The sequence below is a fragment of the Lagenorhynchus albirostris genome, chromosome 15, assembly GCF_949774975.1.
Source record: "Lagenorhynchus albirostris chromosome 15, mLagAlb1.1, whole genome shotgun sequence".
NCBI lineage: Eukaryota > Metazoa > Chordata > Mammalia > Artiodactyla > Delphinidae > Lagenorhynchus > Lagenorhynchus albirostris.
Window position 1 is genome coordinate 68,681,436 of NC_083109.1, and position 23,736 is coordinate 68,705,171.

Sequence of the window (23,736 nt, forward strand, 5' to 3'; positions counted from 1 at the left end):
ACACACAAATCATGCATTATATTCCTGACAAAAAAAAGTTATCCAAAGAAAGACTAGTCGGTTAACCCTCATCACTTAGGGTACCAGTGTGGGGTGTATCCTTTGCTCATTTTCAGCATAGATTGTCATTCAGGACGCTTGGAGGGCCCAGAGGTATATTTCGGCTACTTCTCTAAAACTGGCTCTACTTAGGAAAATTTGAAACTAGGCTGTTCTAAGATATGATTCAAAGTTCCTAATTACCATTTTAAGAAAACACACTAAAAAAAAAAATCTATCCATCCCATCCTTAAATCAAATAGTAAATTAGAGCACTTGGGACAGAAATTTTTAAAAGAATCATAATTAAAGAAAATGGTCATGTTCTAGACTGTCTATTAAAAAAAATACCCCATTAGGTAGGTAAAATCTGTACAATCACCAATACCCAAACAGATTTCCATGGAATTATGAGGAAATAGTGATTCTTCTGTCCTTTGCCACTAGAGGCTGGCACTCTCACATGATTGTGTCCCAAATCTCCCTTCCCAGAGCATCCAATTTGGCACAAATCACATTTTTTAAGATTATACCTGAAATGCTTCACTTTCTATGAATATTTTTACTCTTAAAAGGAAAATAAGCATTTTAATGAGGGATTCACTAAGAAATGGATGTCATGCTCAAGTTGTACAATACCTTCCACCTGGATTACTAGGTCATTATACCTAGAAAAATGTAAATGTAGATGGCTCTTAAACACATAGTGAACCTATACATCAGGGGTTGGCAAACTTCAAGGGCGAGGTAGTAACTTTGAGGGCTCTGGAAGTATATGACCTCTGAAAGGACTACACAACTCTGCTGTTTTAGCACGAAAGCCAGAAAGAATATGTCAACAACTGGGCGTAGTTGTGTTTCAATAAAACTTTATTTATAAAAACAAGCTGAGGGCCAGATCTGGCCTGCGTGGTAGTTTGCCAACCCCTGATATAAACGAAGGCCTAAATGAGGGGGAGCAGTAAAAAGCCAGGTAGAGTGGACAGGGGGAAATGTCTGAACCCACTTCCCACTTACCCGTGACTATTTTGGAGGAGGTGGGAGCTGAGATGCTGAGGCTGCCATCCCCAGCGGGGTGGGCGCCAGGAGGATGAGGGGGTGGGGGCACGCTGGGCCGGTTCCTCGGCTTTGGTACTGGTCTCGGTCTCGGCAAGGTTCCAGCGTGTGGCTGTGCGGTCTCGGGGTTACTCACCACCTGGCTGGGGTTCTGTTTTCCTAGGGGCGGAGTGCTGGGGGGCGTCGGCGTCTGGGGAGGGGTGTGGGAGGACTGCTCGAGTCCGGGCTCACCGGGCAGGGCCCCGGGGGCCAGTGGGCCCTGGCTGCCTGGCTTGGTGAGCGCTGGTGGCGGTGTGGCCTGCGTGGGGGGCTGCGGCGGCGGGTGGTTGGGGGCTTGGATCGGAGGCAGGCTGCTGGAGTATCTCCGGGGTGCGGAGAGCTGCGAGGTGACGCAGGGCTGGCCTGGGGCCTGGCCGGGCGGCTGAGTTGGGGGAGAAGGGCTTCGGGTGGACGGCTTTGGTGACAGGCTGGGTGGATGCTGAGATGCTCCTGGAGAACTCTGGCCCCCGGGATGGCCAGGAGGCGGGTTTCCAGGTTTCGGGGGTGCTGGAGCAGGTTTTTTAACAGCTGCACGAAGGAAAAACACCTCTCAGGAAGAGCAGCAGGGTGATGGCCAACGCCCCCCGGGTCAGGGCACCGAGGCTGGTGTAAGCCAGCTGAGATCAGCACCCACGCCCACTCCCAATACCACGCCAGCTGGCGGCACCTCGCCACCATGGCCCTCCTCCCCCAAACCCACAGTCTTAGTCTAACCATGAAAAAAGCCTCTGACAAACGCAAATTGAGAGACTGTCTTTAAAATGCGAGTACTCCCTAGAACTGTCAAGGCCGTGAGAAAACAAGGGAAGATGGAGAAACGGTCACAGGCCCAGGAGACGTGATGACTAAATGCCCTGTGCTCTTCTGGGTGGGAGCCAGCAGGGGTTGGAAGACGGCTGTTAGAGGAAAAACCGGTGACGTTTGAACAAAATGAGTTTGGTTAGTACTAATGTACCAACGTTGGTTTCTTAGCCGTGATAAATGTACTGTGGTGATGTAAGATGTTAACTAACAGAGGAAAGTGGGTCAGGGGTATACGAGAACTCCAGACTATCTTTGCAACTTTCCCGTAAATCTAAAATTATTCCAAAATAAGAAGGTTATTTTTTAAAAGTACATTATACACATATAGGTCTTTACAGACCTGTCATTTTAAAAGTTGAATAATTAGAAAACTCAGTTAATGGAGGCCACCCCGCCTACATGGAGTCTCCGCTCAAAGCCTACTTGACAGCGACCTTCTCTCATGAGAAGAGACACAGAGAAGCAAGAGCAGCTGAGCGGTGGTGGCGGGGGGGGGGACCCCTAAGCACGACTGGTCTGCCTGTACAGACCGTGGGCCCCTTGCTCTAAGCCATCTTCTCCTAGAGGACTTGATTTTTTTTTATAACAGAAATTCTATGAATTCCAGAATCACTTGTGCTAATAGATATATTCTAGATAAAAGTACAGATACGGACGATCGCCTTAGATTCAGCTCTAAGGAGAGCTGAATCACATCAGTCTCCCCCCTACACCAGCTGAGATCAGCACCACCGGCGGGTGGGAATTTGGTACTGAGGATAGTAAGGTAGGTAGAAAAAACAAGTCTGGAGACTGTTTTTGGGCTGAGAGGTTGGGTGGAAAGGAGAGACTTTAGCATATTTCAAGTTCTGCTGAGATCTTACTGATTGCCTAAGGAAGGGAGAGGGAAACGAAGGGAAGAAATGAACATGTATCACTCACCTAACACATGACCAGCACAAGTTGGGCCCTTTACATAGACTGTCTCATTTAAGTCTCACAAGCACACCGCAAAATAGGCATTGTTATATCCATTTCACGGTGCAGAAAACCAAGGCTCAGAGAGGTCAAGTGTTTGTAAAAGGTCACACAGCCAGTACGGAGCAGAACAGAGGCTCACACCATGTCCTGTGGACTCCTTGGACTCTTTTTTCCCTCTTCCTCCTTCCTGCACTGCCTGGCTTCCTGCTCATAGGGGCCAGGATTCAGGAATGAAAGGAGTATAAAGTCTACTCTATTGGCCTAGAACTTCTGATCCCAGAACTGGGAAGACCTTTTCCCACAGAAACAACCAACCAGCTGACAAAGGAATCTGGAATATTAGCCGCACTCCACTCTGGTTATCATAAACAACTTGAAAAGAAAAGTTTCTAGCTCTCTGTTCTAAGCAATATTAATTATAAATTCATATTGGATAAAAGATCATTCTTGACATTTAAGGGAGCAGAGGGAATTAGAAGAGGAAGCATGAGAGTAGCGTGATAAGGCTCAAGTCCCACATTGGCCACGTCCATCGTGGAGGCCAGGCTGGGAGAAAGGCAGGCCTTGTCTAAGGCCACCATGAAGGTGCTGGGAGGCTGAGCCAGGGTGGGGGATGGCACACAAAGGATCAAACTGAGATCTATGATTGCAGGAAAAAGGAAGCAGGAAAGACTCCGAATGGGGCTACGAAGGAACCTCAACCTGAAAGCAGGGGCTCTACCTGGAATCCAGGTAGAAAAGACCTAATTTCCCTTGAGCACCAGTTGGGATACAGATGAAGGTGGTGGTGGCTCAGAGGAAAGCCTTCTTAAGATGTTTCAATAGCAAAACTGTTATTTATTCTATTTCCCCAGTCCTGGTTACAGAGGAGGTATTAAAGTGATGTGGACTCAGAAATCTATCCTTTGCCCAGTTTTCAATTGGGTTATCTGTTTTTTTGCTATTGAATTGTATGAGTTTCTTATATATGTTGGATATTAACCCCCTAACTTGACTGTGGTAATTATTTCACAATGTATACATATATTAAGTCATCACATTGTATTGTACATCTTAAAAGAAAATGCAACATGGGATTCTGGATTGATACTGGGACAGAAAGAAAACTTTACTGGAAAAACTCAGAAATCTGGTCAAAGCCTGAAGTTTAGCTAATAATATTGTATCAGTGTTAATTTCCTGATTTCAGTAGCTGTTCTGTGAGATAGTAAAATTAAGAGAAGCTCAGTGAAGACTATACGGGCCTTCTCTATACTATCTTCGCAACTTTCCTTTAAGTCTAAAATTACATAAAATTCAAAAAATTTTAAAATATGTATGTCATTTCATATTGAAGATTATCCATCCTCCAATAAATACAGTTGGGAGTTAAGACAGAGCACCATGGTTCACATGGAATTTAACTGGCTTTAGAAGCATTTTCAGTAAATCATGTCCCTTTCTAGACCAGAGTTTCTCAACCTCAGCGGTACTGACATGTTGGGCTAGATAGTTCTTTGTTGCTGGGGGCTGTCCTGCACATTGTAGGATGTTTACCAGCATCCCGGGCCTCTACCCACTAGATGCCAATACCACTCCCCTCCCTGCCTGTGACAACCAAAAACGTCTCCGGACATTGCCAAATGTCCCAGATGGTGGGGGACGGCTAAATCATCCCAAGTTGTTCTAGATCTAAGAGGCACTTGGAGCTCTCAGACCACACATATTTGAGTGCCCTCTCTGTGACAGGCACAGGACAAGGGCTAGGAATACTGGAGTGCATGAGACGGGTAAAATCCCAGCTCTTTAAGAGCTACTAGGGGAGACTGGCAATACGCTGAAAAACAAATTTAAAAATTTCAGATGGAGGAAAAGGCTCTGAGAGAAATAGAGTGATGTGACAAAGAATAATTTATGTGAGTGGTGGGGTTGGCAGGTGGTCATCAGTTCAGACTGGGTGGTCAAGGAGGGTTCACCAGGGAAGTACTCTTTGAGCTGAGACCTGAATGATGGAGGAACCATGTGTGGAGCAGAATTGAGTGAACAGAAATAAATCCATGCCTATACAGTCAATTGATCTTCGACAGGGTACCAAGAATACACAATGGGGAAAGGATAGTTTCTTCAACAAATGATGCTGGGAAAACTGGATATCCACATGCAAAAGAATGAAACTGGACCCTTACCTTACACAATACACAAAAGTCAACTCAAAATGGATTAAACATAGGACCTGAAACTCTAAAACTCCTTGAAGAAAACACAGGGGGAAGCTTCACGACATTTGTGTTGGCAGTGATTTCATGGATATGACCCCAAAAGCACAGGCAACAAAACAAAAATAGATGTGTGGGATTACATCAAACTAATAAGCTTTGGTACAATCAACAAAGGAAATGACAGAATGAAAAGGCAACAGAATGGGAGGAAATAATTTCAAACCATGTATCTGACAAGGTGTTAATTTCCAAAATATATAAAGAACTCCTATAGCTCAATAGCAAAGAAATGAATAACCTGATTTAAAAAAAAAAGAAATTAAAAAAATTATCTATTTATTTGGCTGCACTGGATCTTAGTTGCGGCACACAGGGATCTTCATTGCTGCACGCGAGATCTTCGTTGTGGCATGCGGGATCTTTAGTTGAGACATGCAAAGTCTTAGTTGTGGCATGTGGGATCTAGTTCCCTGACCAGGGATTGAACCCAGGCCCCCTGCTTTGGGAGCACAGAGTCTTTAGCCACTGGACCACCAGGGAAGTCTCACGAACAACCTGATTTTAAAATGGCCTAAAGGGACTACCCTGGTGGTGCACTGGTTAAGAATCCACCTGCCAATGCAGGGGACACGGGTTCGAGCCCTGGTCCAGGAAGATGCCACATGCCACGTAACAGCTAAGTGCGTGCGCCACAACTACTGAGCCTGTGCCCTAGAGCCCGTGAGCCACAACTACTGAGCACACGTGCCACAACTACTGAAGCCTGCGTGCCTAGAGCCTGTGCTCCACAACAAGAGAAGCCACCGCAGTGAGAAGGCCTCACACCACAACAAAGAGTGGCCCCTGCTCACCACGACTAGAGAAAGCCCGCGTGCAGCAACGAAGACCCAACACAGCCAAAAATAAATAAATAAATAAAATAAAATGGACTAAAGACTTGAAAAGACATTTCTCTAAAGATGACATAAAAATGGCCATCAGGCATATAAAAAGGTGCTCAACATCACTAACCACCAGGAAAACGCAAATCAAACCCCAAAACGACATGTTACCTCACATCTGCTAGAATGGCTAATATAAAAAAAAAGACAGCAAGTGCTGGTGAGAATACGGAGAAACTGGACTTCCATACGCTATTCGTGGGAATGTAAATTGGTACAGCCCTTATGGAAAACAGTATGGAGGCTCCTAAAAAAAATTAAAACTAGAACTACCATATTGATTCAGGAATCCCATTTCTGGGTATTTATCCAAAAGAACTGAAATCAGGATCCTGAAGAGATTATTTGCACATCCATGGTCACTGAAGCATCATTATTCACAATAGCCAAGACATGGAAACAACCTATATGCCCATTGACAGATGACTGGATTAAAAAAATGTGGTGTATATATAAAATGGAATATTATTTAGCCTTAAAAAGGAAGGAAATTCTGTCATATATATAACAACATGGACAAACCTTAAAGACATTATACTAAGTGAAATAAGCCAGTCACAGAAGGACAAATACTGCACGATTCCACTTACATGAAGCATCTAAAATAGTCACACTCTTAGAATCAGAGAGTAGAATGGGAGCTGCCAGGGGCTGGGGGTATACAGTAGAGATGGGGAGTGATGGAGAGCTGGTATTCAATAGGCATAAGGTTTCAATTATGTCAGGTAGCTTTACATCATTGGGCCTATAGTACAATACTGTATTGTACACTTAAGAGTACAGTACTGGATACTGTACACAAATATTTAAGAGGGTAGATCTCATGTTGTGTTCTTACCCCGATAAAATAAAAAAGAAGGAACCATGTGAAGACGTGGGACAGAACGTTCTGTAAGAGAACACGTGTGGAAGCTCTAAAGAGGGAATAAGGTTAGTGCACTGACGGGCAGAGTGCAGACCAGCGAGGCTGAAGTGAGTGAGGGGGCAGGGGAAGAGCTGGGCTCACAGGCGGCCCGGCCAGACCACGTGGCCAGGCCACGCAGGGTGCGTGGTGGGAGGTCTGCATGGAAGGCACTGGAGAGCTTCAGCCAGGATGACACGCACTGCTTTGTGTTTTAAAGCCATCCCCTGCTGGAGGGCATTATGCTGAGTGAAATAAGTCAGACAGAAAGACAAATCCTATGTGATGTCATTTATGTGTGGAATCTAAAAAATACAACAAACTAGTGAATAAAACAGAAAAGAAGTGGACTCACAGATATAGGGAATGTACCAGTGGGGAGAGGGAAGGGGGAAGGTGCAAGATAGGAGTAGGGAAAAAAAAAAGGAGAGTTATTATGGGATTATATGAAATCATTTGTGTGAAACTTTTGAAAATTGTAAAGCAATATAGAATTTAAAGAATCCTTCATTCAATTAAAAAAAGAGGGCTTCCCCGGTGGCACAGTGGTTGAGAGTCCGCCTGCCGATGCAGGGGACACGGGTTTGTGCCCCGGTCCGGGAAGATCCCACATGCCGCGGAGCGGCTGGGCCCGTGAGCCATGGCCGCTGAGCCTGCGCGTCCGGAGCCTGTGCTACACAACGGGAGAGGCCACAGCAGTGAGAGGCCCGCGTACCACAAAAAAAAAAAAAAAGAAAGAAAGAAAGAAAAAACAGCCATTTCCCTGGCTGCTGGGTGGAGGACCACGAGGGCATAAGTGGGAGCAGTTCAGATTACATGTGAATAGGGAACTAGAAGGCCCCGATCCCAATCCAGAGGGCACGAGTGCTCCCAGACTCACGAAGCCCGGCTGGGACACAGGCCAGGCTGTGGCAGGTCCAAAACAGAGCGAGGGCTTGGAGCGCCAGATTCCTGGAAAACGGGGGGCGTTTCTGGAGAAGTGACTGTTTGTTAAGCTTTGTAGCTTGAACATATTCTTAAATGTCTGCTTTTCTGTTCTCCATTTTTCCATCTCCCTTTAATGATTCTTTTCCTTAACGACTGGTTTTTCTGCTTGCCATTTTATAAGAGACATGGAACCATCGGAACAAGCTTCTCAACCTGACCCCTGCACCGACCCAGGAAGGTTGGCACATCCCTCCCCAAGGGCGCGGAGTAAAGGTGGTGACTTACCTCGGCGCACCGTGTGAGGGCTCGGGCCGGCGGAATTGTGCGTAGGGCCCACAGAGAGCTGATGGGAGCCGGCAGTGGCCTGGGCCTGGCTTTGGCCGGGGGCCGCCTGACTGCTGTTTCTCCCGGGGGCAGGTGCAGCCGCAGGGTCCTTGGGCTTTGGAGGACTAAGGGAAGCAGAAGCCAAGTTAGATGTCAGGCATTCCCAGCTAGAAAAGCTAAACATGCTGTAAAATATCAAATTCCAGCTAGAGTTTTCACTGCAGCGGGCAAGGAGGTGATCTGAGAGTTTAAACAGCTCACACTGGGTCTGTGAAGCTAATATTTGGTGCCACACAGGACCACATATTTTATGAGACTCATGGCATCAGACTATCTTCCAACTACTTTGCCACTTAAATATCATGATAGAGGCCATTTCAAGTTCTAGTGTGCTTGCACTCAAATTGGGCAGTATTTAAACACATGAAAGGGTTTTTGGACTTCAGAATAATGCGATTTTGCCATATACATTGCACAAAACTAAGCAAATGCAATAGCAAAATACTAACACTGCTCTAAATTACAAAGCGCTCAATTATTATCAATAATTTGGACTTCAGGAAAGAGAAACTCTGAGAGGCTAAATGATTGCTCAGGGCCCAGAGTTGGTTAATACTGGGGTAGGGATCAGAGCTCAGGCTTCCTAATTCCTGGCTCAGAACTTTTTTTTTAAAGTTTTTAAAAATTTTTAAATTTATTTATTTATTTTATTTTTGGCTGTGTTGGGTCTTCGTTTCTGTGCGAGGGCTTTCTCTAGTTGCGGCAAGTGGGGGCCACTCTTCATCGCGGTGCGCGGGCCTCTCAGTGTTGCGGCCTCTCTTGTTGCGGAGCACAAGCTCCAGACACACAGGCTCAGTAGTTGTGGCTCACGGGCTTAGTTGCTTCGTGGCATGTGGGATCTTCCCAGACCGGGGCCCGAACCCGTGTCCCTGCATTGTCAGGCAGATTCTCAACCACTTGCGCCACCAGGGAAGCCCTGGCTCAGAACTTTTTATACTGAACTTTATAGCTACAATTTGTCAAAGTCACCAAAGAGTAAATGGCATTAGTGAGATGTACACAAAAATATCTACAGAGCAAAAGAAACAAAGAGCAAATTGATAACTGACGTTCTATTTGTCCTTCTGCAGTGAAGACTAATTATTATCTTAAATAATGTATTTAGCCTTGCTTAAACAAATTGAATGCTACAGGTAAATGAAAATGTGTAAGAGCTTGGTAAGACTTTTTTTTCTCCAAGAAAAAGATTTAAGCCCAAACGAATACATACATGGTAGCAGTTACGGAAAGACCAACGTGGAGCTTACGTTTGGTGAAGCAACAAAAGAGCTTTTTAAGAAAACCTATCATCATATTTTCTACCTTGTACTCATGTATCACCTGCCCTATAGGACTGAAAGCCAGGGGGTTGAGGGGATGCTCAGTATAGCAGAGACAGCACATATTATTCAGTACTCAGTTATTCAGTAAATCTGATTGGATGGATGGATGGATGGATGGATGGATGATGGATAAATGGATGGACGGATGAATGAATGGATGAGTGAGTGAATGCCAGGAATATAATAACTTCACTAACTTGTTGCATTCAAATGTTTACTAGTTAGCATACTGAATGACAACAAGCAAATGGTACACGAACGACGAGTACACGTCAAACAGGTAAGAGGCTTATAAGACTGCTAGACACTTATCGGCTTCTGGCTCCCAGCCCCAAAGCAGTATGGTAAAGAATGCAAACACATGTTGCTTTCTTTTGAAAACAGGAAAGGAAGCAAGCAATTTGCAGTCTTTTTTTCCCATCCTTTGCCAACCGGAGGAGTGAAGGCAAAGCTGGTTCACTCCGTGCCTAGTGATCCTTGCGGCATGGAGGCCATGCCCACAGGCCAGCGCCTGCAAGAAGGCTGGGGTGTCTGGCACCCACTGCCAGCAGATGCTGGCCTCCTTACCTGCTGTCGCCCGGGCTGGGCCCCTGCTCCAGCATGCCCGCAGAGGAGGGGACAGTCCCACCCCCTGTGCTGCTTTCGGCCCTAGAGCTCTGGGGAGGGGGCTCTGGGCCCGCTGGAGCCAAGGTGCTGCCATCTGTGGGCGGGAGTGGCGGCTGGAAAGCAGGGGATATGTGCTTTCTATTTAGGGTGCCACCCCGCCGGTGAGCCTGGAAGTCCATAAGCTTCACACCAAAGCTACACAGAGAGAAGAAACAGTCAACAACACACCATGCAAGCTGACTACTGACACAGAAGCCCATTGGTCCTCGCGTGTAAAACCCCACACGCAGGGACAGCCACCCAAGTTGCCCAGCATGCAATGCAGCGGCAAGGACCAGATTAATGGTCACTCCTGTTACCCAGGCAAGCGACTCAAGTGGGCTTTAAACTTGGACCTGGTACCCATCGATGCCCTTTCTCAAAGTGGGTATGGGCAGCTGAAAGCAAACGGGCAGGCTTCATCTTGAGTAAGTGACATCATGTTTGTGTTTTTACTTCCATAGTACGATGTACAAGGCGATTATCTCGAACCTGTGTGTTTGGGCTTCAAGGTGGAAGCTGAGTGCAGAAGCACCACCAGTGGCCACGTAAGGCTCTCACACCGCACTGCCTCTTAAGCTGAGATGTGCAAACGCTGGTCTATGCGTATGCAAAGAACGTATCTGAAAGGATGTGTAGGATTGGAAAAATAGTTGCTTTTGGGAAGGGGATGGTGGTTGGGGGACAGGTTAGAAGGGATATTCACTTTTCACTGAAGCCCACTGGTGTATGAACTTTAACACTTTTTTCCAGTTCAAAAAATAAAAAGACACATGGCTCCCTGAGCTTGTGGCTACTGGGTCAGTTGGCGGGGGGAATCCATCCAGGAAGATGGCTAAGAACTGTTGATTGTGTGCTAACTAGACCCATAACATTCCACGTTGTAACTTAAAATACATAAAGGCTAATTCTGTGGAGGACAGAGTTCGTCATCAGGAAGCACTTCTGAATGTGGGAATGTGGGTTCAGAGAAGTGACAGAATAGAAAAGTAAAGCTTTTTCCTTTTCTATGGGTTTAAAAAAAAAAAAAAAGGCAAAACAGAAAACAGACCACACTATAAGATTGGGCAATTAGAATAAGAGCTTGCTGTTTAGTTTTAATGTAAAACTACTTTCAGTAACATTATTGCATGTATGCGAGGAAAGCACACGACTTCTAATTCAGCATTATCGGTGAACACAGTGGCACTGCAGCACACAGGTCGGATAGATTGGCATCTGAAGGCAAAAATCCCAAATAGCCTTAAGGACCTTTGAAAATCCCACAAATCACCCAAGGAGCCTAGCAACAGAGACTAGCACTGTCTCTCACGAGTCCAACACAGGCTTTTTTTTGGATTCCAGAATTGGCAAACACTGAGGTTTCTATGGTTGGCTTCCAGTGAGGGGCCAGGTTACACAAAGAATATATGTCTTCAGACACCAACTCGCACAGGTCACTGTGAGAGGTGGGTTGTTCTCACATTCGCTCCTGGACAGACGTCCACAATACCTAACGTTTTTTTTTCTTTTTCTTTCTTTTTCCCCAACCAAGTACATTTAGGTGAATTTGTAACATGTGTGTGATGCTACTGTGTAGGGCTTATCAGAGACCACCCAGTTAAGCTTGAGTGCGTCAGGTATGATTGTTAACTGCCAAGCTACATACCTACTTTGGGGTCAGATTAATGTTTGGAATGGACTAAAGCGGAATTCCTGAAACTAGCTGGACTCTAACAGGCCTGGGTGCAGGCCACTCCCCAATGGCAAGGCCACTGAGGCAGGACCAGGGACGGTGGGCCCACCGACTCCTCTCCGAGCCATCGACCGCTGGTGTGAAAGTCAATAGCTCTGCACACACCTCTCCTTCTTCACCAGGTCCCCCTCCATCACCGCCATGCTGGCAGGCCGCTTCCTCTCCAGGGTCCCCGAGTCGACAGGGTCATTTCCAGTGTGGGATGAGTGATTGGAATTTGGGGTGGTGAGAGGTACGAATGCTTCTGATACATTAAATTCCACCTCTGCCAGAAGAAAGAAACAAGTGTATGTGAGACACAGGGCACAGGGGTTGAGGGAACTTGAGGACACCCCACTGGAATAGGAGCCTCATTCTTCCATCCACAAGCCCTCACTATTTCACAGGTGGAAGCCCCGGGCACTCTCACCTTCTTAAAGGACAGTTTACCAAACCAGGGTGGCGGGTAAAACAAGAAAACCAGAAATAGGGGAGGGGGTATGACTCAGAATCCAAGTCACACAACTCCCCTGCTTTCCTTTCTGTTAAAAAAAGAATCATGGAATACAGAAGAGGAATGTGAGCATGGGTTATACTCATCTGAATCATAAAAAATAAGATACTTACAGCTTGATATTAAATAGAAATAAAAGGCAACATCAATTCCATACTGCCTATAGCAGATTTTGAAGACTCGTTTTCTCAAGGGAAATCTTGGACAGAATGACAATATTCATTCATCCATCTCACATTTACTGCACAACCTTACATGGGTGGGGCGTGATTCTCGACGGCGGAAGTCAGTGGTAAAGAAAAGATGAGCGTGCCCTGGCCTCATGGAGCTTACACGCCAGAGGATGACAGCAGGGCTGCTCTGGGCGAAGCTGGGGTGGGAGGTCCAGACTCCCAGCACTTGCCCAACTGGTACCCGCAAAGGGAGCCGCGGAAGCTCTGAGGATCCCTGCATATTCAGTGTCACCTCTTCTATAAAGCAATCCCCGGCACTTTGTGCCCAGCATGAGTTGTCAACTCATTCCCCATCCATCTTCCTTCTAATGTGCCATGTGTTACAATTTCTCTGATGATGAAGCCTCCTTCTCCAGTGACCAAGCTCCTCCAGGGAAGACAGCATGTCTTCTTACCAGCAAACATATGCGCCTAGGGAGTGTTCAGTATACACTGGCTGAATGAATGACTCCACGTTAAGTGAAACAAAGTGAAATACACAATAACGTGGTTACTGCTTTGTCAAAATATGAATGCAAATAGTCTAAAAAGAAACGTGAAAAAGGGAAGCCAATTATGTAATCATGAAGGGATTACTGAAGTATCTGCTTCTTCAAAAAGATTTTTTATACTATTGTTGTACATTATTGTGCTTTTGGAGTCAGTGAACTCGGAGTGGCAGTTACCTTCGGGGAAGAACCAGTTGGCATGCTGAATGATGGGTTCAATGACAGCAACCACGTGGACGGATGTGGCCGCTGCCATTTCAGCTAGCGTTCTGCAAAGGAAGTTCACAAAGTTAAAACACCTCCCCTAGGCAGCCTCTGATGTCTGCAGGTTGAGTCAGGGCAATTCAATATTTTATATCAAAAGGATAAAACATTTAAGTACGAATGCAAAAATTAAATGCACAAGGCCCTGGCCTAGGGGTGTGGCAGTGATCACCCAGGAAGAAAAATTGCCCTGACTCGGCTGTCACTTCTTAGTCTGTGTTGTGATAACAACTAGGTGTAAGTCAGTGACCAACAGTGTGTCAAAATGCTGGTTTTCAGTTGTTTGGGGACAGGGTTGCATTTACCCACGGGCACAGTCCTTCCCCTGGGAGTCATCTTCTACGTCCCCAGATCACCACAGACCCATTCTGCCTAGAATGCAGCCGAGCGTACGCAGTGTTTCTGGGTGCCTCTCATCAGCAGAAGACCTGGGCCCCCGCATTTACACATATTATTAAGGCTGTCACGAACGTATGTGGACTGGTCCCAAGATGCATGTCCAGAAGCTGACTGTGTCCGAATGCCCAGGGCCCCCAAGGAAGAAAACAAAGAAGAATCGTTGTTCCTGCTGTTGAGGGGCTCATATCCAGTTCAGAGTCAGAACACGGGAAAGCAGACAAGCTGCAAGGGCCTGACATTTACTGAGCACCTACCACGTTCAGAGCCTCAGACTCCTCCCTGCATTTAATTTTTACAACATGGGGACTGTTCTGAGGCCTTATAAATGAAGACACTGAATCCCTGATAGGCTGGATCCCACACCTGACTGCCCCAAACCTATCTCCCCCGCTCATTTTATCACTCTGACCTCTCTTTCCATTGGGGAGAACATTTTCACCCCAATTTCCAACCAGGTGAAAGTTCTAGCTCCTTTTAAATTCCAGCTTAAAATGCAAGCTCTGTCTGTAAATTACCCTCCCCAGCTGTTCACACTTCCCTCTGCCCATCTGGATTCTGATCCCTCCCGTACCTTAGAACTGGGGAGGAACCATCCACCCGTGTTCTTTGCAAATTTTTCTTTTTGAGGAGGTACTGTTTGTCTATTGATTTCAAGACCTTTTTACATATCTGGATATGTTTTGAGGAACTCCTAGTTTGTGAATTGCCATTTATTTAAGGAGCTTTCTGACTTACAGAAGTTTCTAGCTGTTACAGAGCTAAATCTACTTGTTTCCAGAACTGATTTTATGTTTATAAAATTCATTTATATCCCAAAAGCTCATAAATATTTACCTGCCGTGTTTATGCTTATTTATTTATTTTTTAACCTGCCATATTTATGACATCACTCTTTATATTTACCTCTGTGGTCTTCCTGGAATTTATTTGCTATAAGATGTGATGTACTATGTAGTTAGCTTTTATATCCACTTATCTTTGATTTGCTTTATGACATTGGATCTTTGTAAAGAATCTTATAAATACTTTCTGAAACAAGAGTGAGCATACATGAGGGAATGAATGAGTTAAAGATAGAAAGATTTTGATTCAGAAAGTCCCTGCATTTTTTGATGGAAATCTGAACCGCTCATGATTTTACAAAGCTGAACAGCACTGACGGGGGGCAGGGAAGGGTGGTGAAGCTTAAGGACAGACTCTATGGGCCCCACCATTTCCCTGCTGTGCAACCTTAAGCAAATTATTCGTCCTCTCTAAGCCTCAGCATCTTCACCTGCAAAAGTGAGGACAAAAGCACCAACTCCAAGAGATAACTTGTGAGGATTAAATGGATCATCATAATGCCACCAAACAGAGCAGACAACGTGAGTGATTTCCCAGACGCTTTCTAGCTGACCTCCCTGATCCCTCTCCTCCAGTCAATCTACAGCTCTCAATGCCAACAAATTATCTTTCTAAATGCAATTTGATCAAGTCATTCTGCTGACAAATTCTGATGCTCCCTTCCCTCCCATGACCCGTAAAATAAGTTCCTAACATCTCAGCAAGATACGTGAGGCCCTTCCTAACCCGGCTCCAGCTCCATAAACCTCGGCCACAGCCTCATGGCCCCTGTGCTCAAGTTACATGAGACCACGTGATTACGCCCCCCCCCCCCAGCCAATATAGACACCAGGCCCTTTCACACCCGCTGTGCGGGGCTCATTCAGGTCCCACGCGCGGGAAACCATTCATCCATCAGCCCCTCAAGTGCCATCGCCTCCTGAACTTCTCAACCTGAGCTGTTTCCTCCTTTATAACGTCTGTGATACACAGACGTGTATGCGGAGCTTATCACTGCACTATAGCCGTCCATCTGCCTGGCTGCCCAGGACTGGGGCCCCTTGAGGACTGGGACAAGGTCTCCTACACGTTTGTGTGACCAGCGTCTGGGACAGGACCCAGCTCACAGCAGTGCTCCGAGAAAGTCAGCTAAAGGGAAAGATCAACTTCAGAAGTGAGTTACATTTCTATTGTTTCCATCAGGCGGAAAGAAGTTAAAATAATAGGATATGGGAAATGATTACTCACCCTTCATTTTTGGCCCATAACAAGTTAGGGCCTAACACGATTGCAATGTTGCTGGGAGTCATTTTATTAATGTCACTGGTCTGAGCAAGCTTTGCAAGGAACTTGATTAAATACCTATGGAACAAAAGAGAAGGGGGAGAGCATCTACTCTGAAATATTTGGAGGAATAGTATCTCCCTGCCTGGGGGGCGCTCAGCCCCAGACTGCTCAGGTGCTAACTGCAGGGTGTTAAATGACTAAATCCAAATCCGGCTGGGGTGTGTTCTTTGTTTCATGGAACAGATAGTTTAGGGCTTGAAAGGGGAAAACGGATCAAACGTAAACCTCAAAGATTTGATCTCTATATGCTGTGTATTTCTAATCCGTTTCTCCTTTATGCCCTATCTACCCCGAAATAGATTATACTATGATTAACAATGGGATCAATGTTTTTAATACAAACATAATAAAAAAAATAGAAGTATAGTCATATTGCTTATAAGAAACTGTATTTGAAAATGCTTTAGGCTGTAATTATGAAGATATCCAATCTATCATATAGATATACTCTCTTATGTACAAGAACAGCACTATAAAATCAAAAAATTAAGGACAACCCAACTATCTACCAATAGGGGGCTGATTAAATAAATTACAACACAGCCACACAGTGGAGTACTATGCAGTCATAAAAAAGTAAGAAGTACTGATATGGAAAAACCTACAGGATGTATATTAAGCAAAGAAAGCAAGGAGGAGAATGATGTATATAATATACATTGCCATTTGTTTTTTTAAAAAAGTGAAAGCTGTGAGAGAAAGAAATGTTTGTACATATGTATATGTATATATATATATTTGATTCTATATGTATCATCTCTTGCTGACAGGATATATAAGAAACTGAAAACATAGTTTGTGTCTCAGGAGAGGAAGTAGGGTGGCTGGGAGAGAGGAAGAGGAGAGAGATTTTTTCCAATGTACATCTTTGAACTTTGAACCATGGGAATGTCCTCCCTATTCAAAAAACAATTAGTAAACATTTTAATGAGTAAATTAAACAAAATAAAAGGCTAAATCCCAAAGTAAAAGAACTGTAATTCAGTCTCCACCATAAGACACTAAATAGGCTAAGAGTACCTGCAATTCCAAGCTGGGTGTGTTAAATGAATAAAATAAGGAATATTATATATATCAACGCACTCATAAGGCAAAATTGAGAGTTAAGATGTTAAAAGAGAATGTTTAGCTTAGCTTGGTGACAGGACCTAAGACTGAAATTAACGGTCAAGTGGCATACCAGAAATTTCACCAGTCAAGTATTTGTCATTTTGGACCAAATCCTCTCACAACATTTTCTTTGGTTTTAAATGACTTTGTTACCTGGGGCTACCTTTTACCCTTCTCTCTATGCTTCTTCAAAGTTATATTTTAAGTCAAAGGGAAAATAGAGGTTAAATCCTAGAAAGTTATTCCACGGTAAAATTTCCTAAAAACATAGTCATTCCATAAACTAATACATAATCTGCATTTCTTGAAATTTTATTTAGTAGGATGATTTGTGCTCTGCTTAAAATAAATTATGTAGCATATATGAAAGATATTACAGAAAGTACAGCTATTGTTTAATTTTTGCCTTGTAGATACTGGACAATTTAGACTCCAAATCCAACATACTGTCAGTCAACCTTTCCACAAGAATTTTTTTCCCCAATAGCTGCAACGATAAAATGATCAGGCAACTTACCTGTTAATGCCAGACACAATCAATGTGCTTCAGGTGCATCACAGTAATATACATCAAATCCCCTTCCCAGCAAACCTGAGTTGCTCCCCAGAGCATTTTTTTGATGTGCCAAACAGGCTTGAATTAAACGGCCTCTGCTGTGGATTAAATCATTCTTCACTGTAGCTTGGTGGCTTAATTTGCAGAATGCCAATCATACATACCTAAAGTTAACAAAATTTTGTGGTGGCAACTTCTGACATGTTCTCCACAAATCCTGAAGTTTTTTGTCTTGATCTTGTACACTGAGAAAAAAAATGTATTCATAACCATTTATTAATGCTCATTTTAGGAATACCTGTGTTCATCTGCTATATTCACAGCGATGCCTCTACTGACAGAGAAAGCACAGCTGGAAAACAGCACAGCGGGAGCTCCCTGGTGGTCTAGTGGATCAGGTTTGGCACTTTCACTGCCATGGCCCGGGTTCAAGCCTTGGTCAGGGAACTGAGATCCCATGAGCTGCGTGGTGCAGCCAAAATTTTCAAAATAAATAAATAAAAAATTTTTTAAAAGCGCATTTTTGGGGAAAGAAATTTGGAGTCAAATACTAACTAACATACTCTGAGCAGTTAGTCAGCCTTGCCAAGACTCAGTCTCCTGATGTGCCAAACTGGGGATAAGAATGTTAATTCTGCCAAGTGACCGTGAGGCTTCAGAGGCAGAACAAGGAGGGACCCCCTAGGCCAATGCATGGCACACAGGAGACATTCTGAAAATTCTGTCTAGAAAACGTGCATATTCACGTACAGCCTTGGGGAGCCAGATGCTCCCAGCACCCAGACCCCTGGGTCTCTCCCTGCTCTCAGTACTGCTCAAAGGCTCCAGGCCAAGAAGCCCTTTCTGTTGTGAAGCAACTGCTGGAGGTCTTCTGCTGTAGAGTTTCGATGTGCAAGCTTTCACAGGCCCAAAGAGCCTGCAAAGCAGAGTCACCTCTGCCCACCAGCAGCACAGAGTGTTCGAAGTTGCCCACACGACATGCCTTTGGACTTAAAACCTCCTCCACAACTGAACCAGCCTGCAGAGCTTCGGGTAGGGCTTAAACATGATTACACTTTAGAAGCTAGTTGACGGGTCACCGGGAGGGGATGACAGTTCTCAAGTGTAGAAGCAACACACCGGTGGACGGATACCTTCCTTTACAGCTTATTTCCTCACAGGATGAGTTTGGGAGTCTCAGAACAGAGAGAAGAGTCAAGGCCTAGGAGAAGCAAAGAAGCCCACCCAATACGAGACCCTAGAACCCCGACCTGACACTGAGGGCAGGTTCCATTCCTTCAGCCCCACAAACACGGGCACTCACGGCAGGCTGCGCCCTGGGCTGGGTTCCAAGGACACAACCAGACCAAGGACTTACTCTGACTTTAAAATCCTCACCACCTACCAGGGACAAAGTCTCTCACTCCACAGATACGGAGAAAAGCTCAGATGCCTGGTTCAAGTGACGACATAAAGCTCGTCGGAGCACACAGCTTATTTGATGGGAACGGGTGACTGCACCTGAAGACGGGGGGAGGAGTGGAAGGGCAGGGGAGGTGTGTTCCTCTTCCCTTACAGGTGAGGAATTAGGCATCTCTGAGTGAGAACCGGGAGGGACAAGTTGACAAGGATGTGGGCTGGCTGGCGGGAGAAAACCTCTACAACTTTTGCAACAAGACTGCCTTGCCTAAACCAACTACTTCCGGGCAGACGGAAGCTGGGAATGGAGGGAAAGGGATAAACAACAGGAACTCCAGCTTTGGGGCAGAGTTCTGGGTCTGAATTCCAGCTCTGCCAATTATTTGACGCCATTCCTCCCCCAGCCTCAGTTTCCTCATCTGTAAAAGGGGGATAACAACAACTTCTGCCTTTTATGTCATTAATTACGGGCTACAGGAAGTAATGGGCATAAGGATTACTACGGTACTCAGCACTCAGTAAGTGCTCAGTAAACATCTATTGTTACTGATAATGGTAACATTATATTATTACACAGCTGAGTTCCCACACAGCTCTAAATACACTATTTTAATGTTATTATTATTTTTTTATAAATTTATTTATTTTTGGCTGTGTTGGGTCTTCACTGCTGCACGTGGGCTTTTCTCTAGCTGCGGTGAGCGGGCACTACTCTTTGTTGTGATGCGCGGGATTCTCATTGTGGTGGCTTCTCTTGTTGCAGAGCACTGGCTCTAGGCGTATGGGCTTCAGTAGTTGCAGCACGTGGGCTCAGTAGTTGTGGCGCACGGGCTTAGTTGCTCCGCTTCCCGGACCAGGGCTCGAACCCGTGTCCCCTGCATTGGCAGGTGGATTCTCAACCACTGCGCCACCAGGGAAGCCCTTTAATGTTATTTTTATGATCCCCAAGGGTAAGATGATTTACAAAGGGGACAGAGTATTGCGTCGTTTCCTTTAGCTTTTAAAACTAGGTGTTCTTTAAACTTACCTTGCAACTTGTGTCCATTCTTCATACAAATTAAAAGTCATCAAAGGTTCAGGCAGTTCCCGTAAATAGGACTTTAAAGCACCTGAAATTATTAACACCCTCTTTGAGTATGACAAGGGGCAAGGCCGGAACTCTCAGGATATATTATTTTGCAAATTGAAATGACCTCAACGATAACCGTTCACAATGTAGAGAATAAATCATGAATTGGCAGGAGTGGTTACAGAATGAAATGCTCATAGAACAATTTCCATCCCTCGTAAAATATATCGAGAGATCAACAGAAAATAAAATTAGTTTCAAAGCTATCTTCTTAATAAGACATCATCTCTCTAGGCAGATGGAGATTTGGGGGTAAAAGGGAAGAAAATAAAAGCATGCCTCTAAACATTTGGATTATAAGCTACCTTCACCTTTACTTGATAATCAGGAAAACAAAACAAAACCCCCAAAACAGGACTAGAAAAGATATGTATGTGTAAGTGCACGCACACATGCTTTTCAGTTTTATTTGTCATTTCAGTTTTGTCACTTAAACTTATAAGGAGACCATTTAACTGTCACTTAATATTGGACCTTTAACTGATGATCTGTTACCACCTTGAGGGCGCCTCCTTGGAGCTCACCTGCTACAGCATGGGGGTCTGAGTAGAACTCATCCAGGTGAGAAGTAGAACAGTCTAAAGCAGCTTTCAGTTTCTTTAACTTGGAGGCCCCAGCCCCAATTCGGAAAAGGCCCTAAAGACATGAAAAGCCGTTAGTATCAAGTTCAAGTTGTGAGCCTTACACTGAGTGGCAGTAAAAATCTGATGGAAGAGCCTTCCACCCACCCCGCCCCCCCAGCTCCAGCACAGCTTATCCAGGAGAGCTGCAGGGCTGTCGGGAGGAGTAAAGAGGACTGAGCTTGTACCCCGGGCAGAGTGACAGGCAGAGAGCAGACCATTTTCAATCAGTGCTAGCTCGTGCCCTGCCCCATTGCCAAAATAACCATGCCTGTTAGGAATCTATTTAAGAGCTATATTTCATACTTCCACCAGGTTGATCACCATGGATTGTCTAAATTTAGGAATATTTTTTAAAAACTGAAATCTCAAGAAAAATTGTTAGGCTTGACTACCGGTCACTTTCACTGCCCTAAATGTTACTCGGAGAAAAACCCATGACAGGTCAGCCACGGGAGCAGGCCTGATGGAGACGTTGGGCCAGCACTTATAAGACTTGGGCTTTTAGCAACATTAATCTAGGCAGAGTTTCCCAACCTCAGCAGTACTGACACTTTGGGCCAGATAATTCTTTGTTGTGAGGCTGTCCTGTGCACTGAAGGATGTCTAGAAGCATCCCTGGTCTCTACCCCCTGGATAGACAGAAGCAACTCTTCCCTCTGCTCCCCAAGTTGTAACAATCAAAGATGTCTGCAGACCTTGCCAAAAGTTCCCCGGAGGCAGTGAAACCAGCCTTGGGTGAGGAGCTCTCATCTAGGCTGTTAGGAGCTGAGGTGACGTTGATGGGGTCAGGGTGCGGGGGCGTGACTGGAAGCAAGTGCAAGGAAGGTTCCCCAGGGGGTTTCTTGATCTGGGTGCTGATTACATGGGTGAGTTCAGATGGTGAAAATGTATCAAGCTGTTCACTTATGATACATGCACTTTTCTATATGTACGTTACACTTCAATACTAAGCTTTCAAAGGTTAAAAGAAGACTTGTGTTTTGATTCTAGCTCTGCCCCGGCATGAATTCCTCGTGTGCTGAATTCCTTGTCTACACAAGAAGAGTAATGAGACCTGCCCTGCTTGGTTCATGGGGTTTTCTGGGTAAGGATTCCACAAAATAAAGTATGTAAATGCCCCTCCCACTTCCACCCGACAACACAGTTCTACACAAATATAAAATTCGTGTTATTAGAAACTAAAGCTCATGGGAGCTCTGGTTCTATAGCACCTCATGAAATTCATTTTCACAAATCACAACCACAGTGTAAAATGAAATAATCAAATGGGACCAACAAGAAAAAGGCAGAGTGTACTGCAGGTAGGCAAGGTAAGTACTGCTCTGTGAAACCTCCGTCTCATTTAGGGTCTACCACGGCAACATGGACAGGGTCTCAGCGTGAAATGTGGTCACGGTGAGCGCGGTTGGAGAGCCACTGGTCCGCAGAGGCCGGCCGGGGCGGTGGGGCCTCACCTCCTCCTTCATGCCCGTCTCCAGGAGCAGCATGACGCAGGCCTCAAGGGGCAGCGCGATCTCACGCCCGCTCCGCTTCAGGTGTTCTTCCAAAGGCGTCCCGAAGGCGGGCTTCTCTGCCCACTTATCTAGAGCAGCAGATCATTCAGTAAGACACTAGACAACCTCACGGCATTGCCGAGTTATTTCCTCCCCCGAACTACTGAAGGGGATTTTTCTTTTTTTTTTTTTTTAAAGCCCGTAGCCAAGGATTTGGAAAGGGGGAAGCATCTATTCTCTTCGCTTTTGTCAGTTCCCATTTATTGGGTACAAAATGTGTGCCAGGCTGGGGAGGTGACCAGTAGATCAGCGCCCTGATGCGCCCACGTGGCACCCAATGCAAGATGCCCAGTGGAAGCTGCGATGGTGCTTCTAGCCCAGCATCACACCCACATTTACCCGAGACGGGTGGGCTGCCTTGCGCTAAAACCAATGGTCCATCTAGGCACACTGTTTTCACTGAAATTTATCTAGCCATGAAAAGCATAACTGGTCTTCTACCTAGAGGACGAGAAGTAGACTCCTTCCATTAAAAAAGGAAATAATTTCTTAAAAATTTAAACACAGGCCAAGCATTGTCATACAGGACTGGAGAGGGCCCATACCAACCCCTATTAGAGGCGACATCTCCAGTACATGCAGCACTTCTGGTGCCATATCCCCAAAGAGTCCAAGGCTCTGAGTAGGAGAGAATGTAGCCCCAAGGCAGCTGAGGCTGGAGGCTGTGCCGACAGCAGCAAAGCAATACTGCATATTATCTTCCAGTCATATGCTCTGCTTCGTTCCACAAAAGATTTGAGGCAGCTTAGCAAAAAGACATACAATAAAGTGGGAAACAGAAACAGGCATTTCGGACATGGATGTATTGAAGGGGAGTAAGAGGGGTGTGGTTGGGCCCAGCCTGCCTGGCGGGGTGCAGAGATCCAGCACTGACTGAGAAGCACACAGAAGCCAAAGGGGGCACACCAGCTGGTGGAAAATACTCCACTGGGGAAGCGTGGTTCTTTCCAGCGACAGGAAGGGCTCATGTCCCTCTCAGCCTGCGGTCGTGTGTCCTTCAGCCACTCTGGTATTCGAATCCTGGATTCCAGGCAGGCAGTGTAACCCTAGCGTGGCTCTGACACTGCCCTACACGTGAGAGCAGGCGGGGCCCATCACAGGAAGGAAAGTGAGATCCCACAAACCCGCAGACCTGGGCGCTCGTGAAAAGTCAAAACTTGATGGCAAGAGCAAGTAGGGTAAAGGTTAAAGGAAGGGGTGGGGAGGGCGGAAGGCAGTGGCCACTCTCAGAACTGTCCGGAGGCCCCTCGTCCCTGGCTTCAGCCCCGGCCCTGGTCAGTGGAATTCCAAACACAAGAAGCATCCAAGGGCCTGGCCCTTCTCAGAGCTCTGCGACAGTCCTCTCAAAGGCCAGATCTTACCTTGAATAC

The 23,736-nt window shown here is 45.6% G+C and overlaps 1 protein-coding gene across 12 annotated transcripts in view; it reads right to left on the reverse strand.

Annotated features, from left to right (window-relative positions):
* The window catches only part of ARHGAP17 (Rho GTPase activating protein 17), an 88,534-nt gene that overhangs the window by 6,288 nt on the left and 58,510 nt on the right, over positions 1-23,736 (reverse strand). For 7 of the 12 annotated variants that reach the window (XR_009535719.1, XR_009535721.1, XR_009535720.1 and 4 more), the window contains exons 10-19: positions 22,268-22,395; positions 20,715-20,826; positions 20,089-20,170; positions 17,828-17,908; positions 15,899-16,012; positions 13,343-13,434; positions 12,057-12,216; positions 10,139-10,372; positions 8,151-8,314; positions 1,057-1,662 (exon numbers count right to left, since the gene is read on the reverse strand). Coding sequence is in view for 8 of the 12 variants with exons in the window: in XM_060124607.1 (XP_059980590.1) it covers positions 1,057-1,662; positions 8,151-8,314; positions 10,139-10,372; positions 12,057-12,216; positions 13,343-13,434; positions 15,899-16,012; positions 17,828-17,908; positions 20,089-20,170; positions 20,715-20,826; positions 22,268-22,395 (1,773 nt within the window). In the remaining 4 variants the exon portion in view is untranslated. The remainder of the gene's footprint in view (positions 1-1,056; positions 1,663-8,150; positions 8,315-10,138; positions 10,373-12,056; positions 12,217-13,342; positions 13,435-15,898; positions 16,013-17,827; positions 17,909-20,088; positions 20,171-20,714; positions 20,827-22,267; positions 22,396-23,736) is intronic. The other 5 variants (XR_009535723.1, XM_060124612.1, XM_060124614.1 and 2 more) reach the window with 2 other exon arrangements.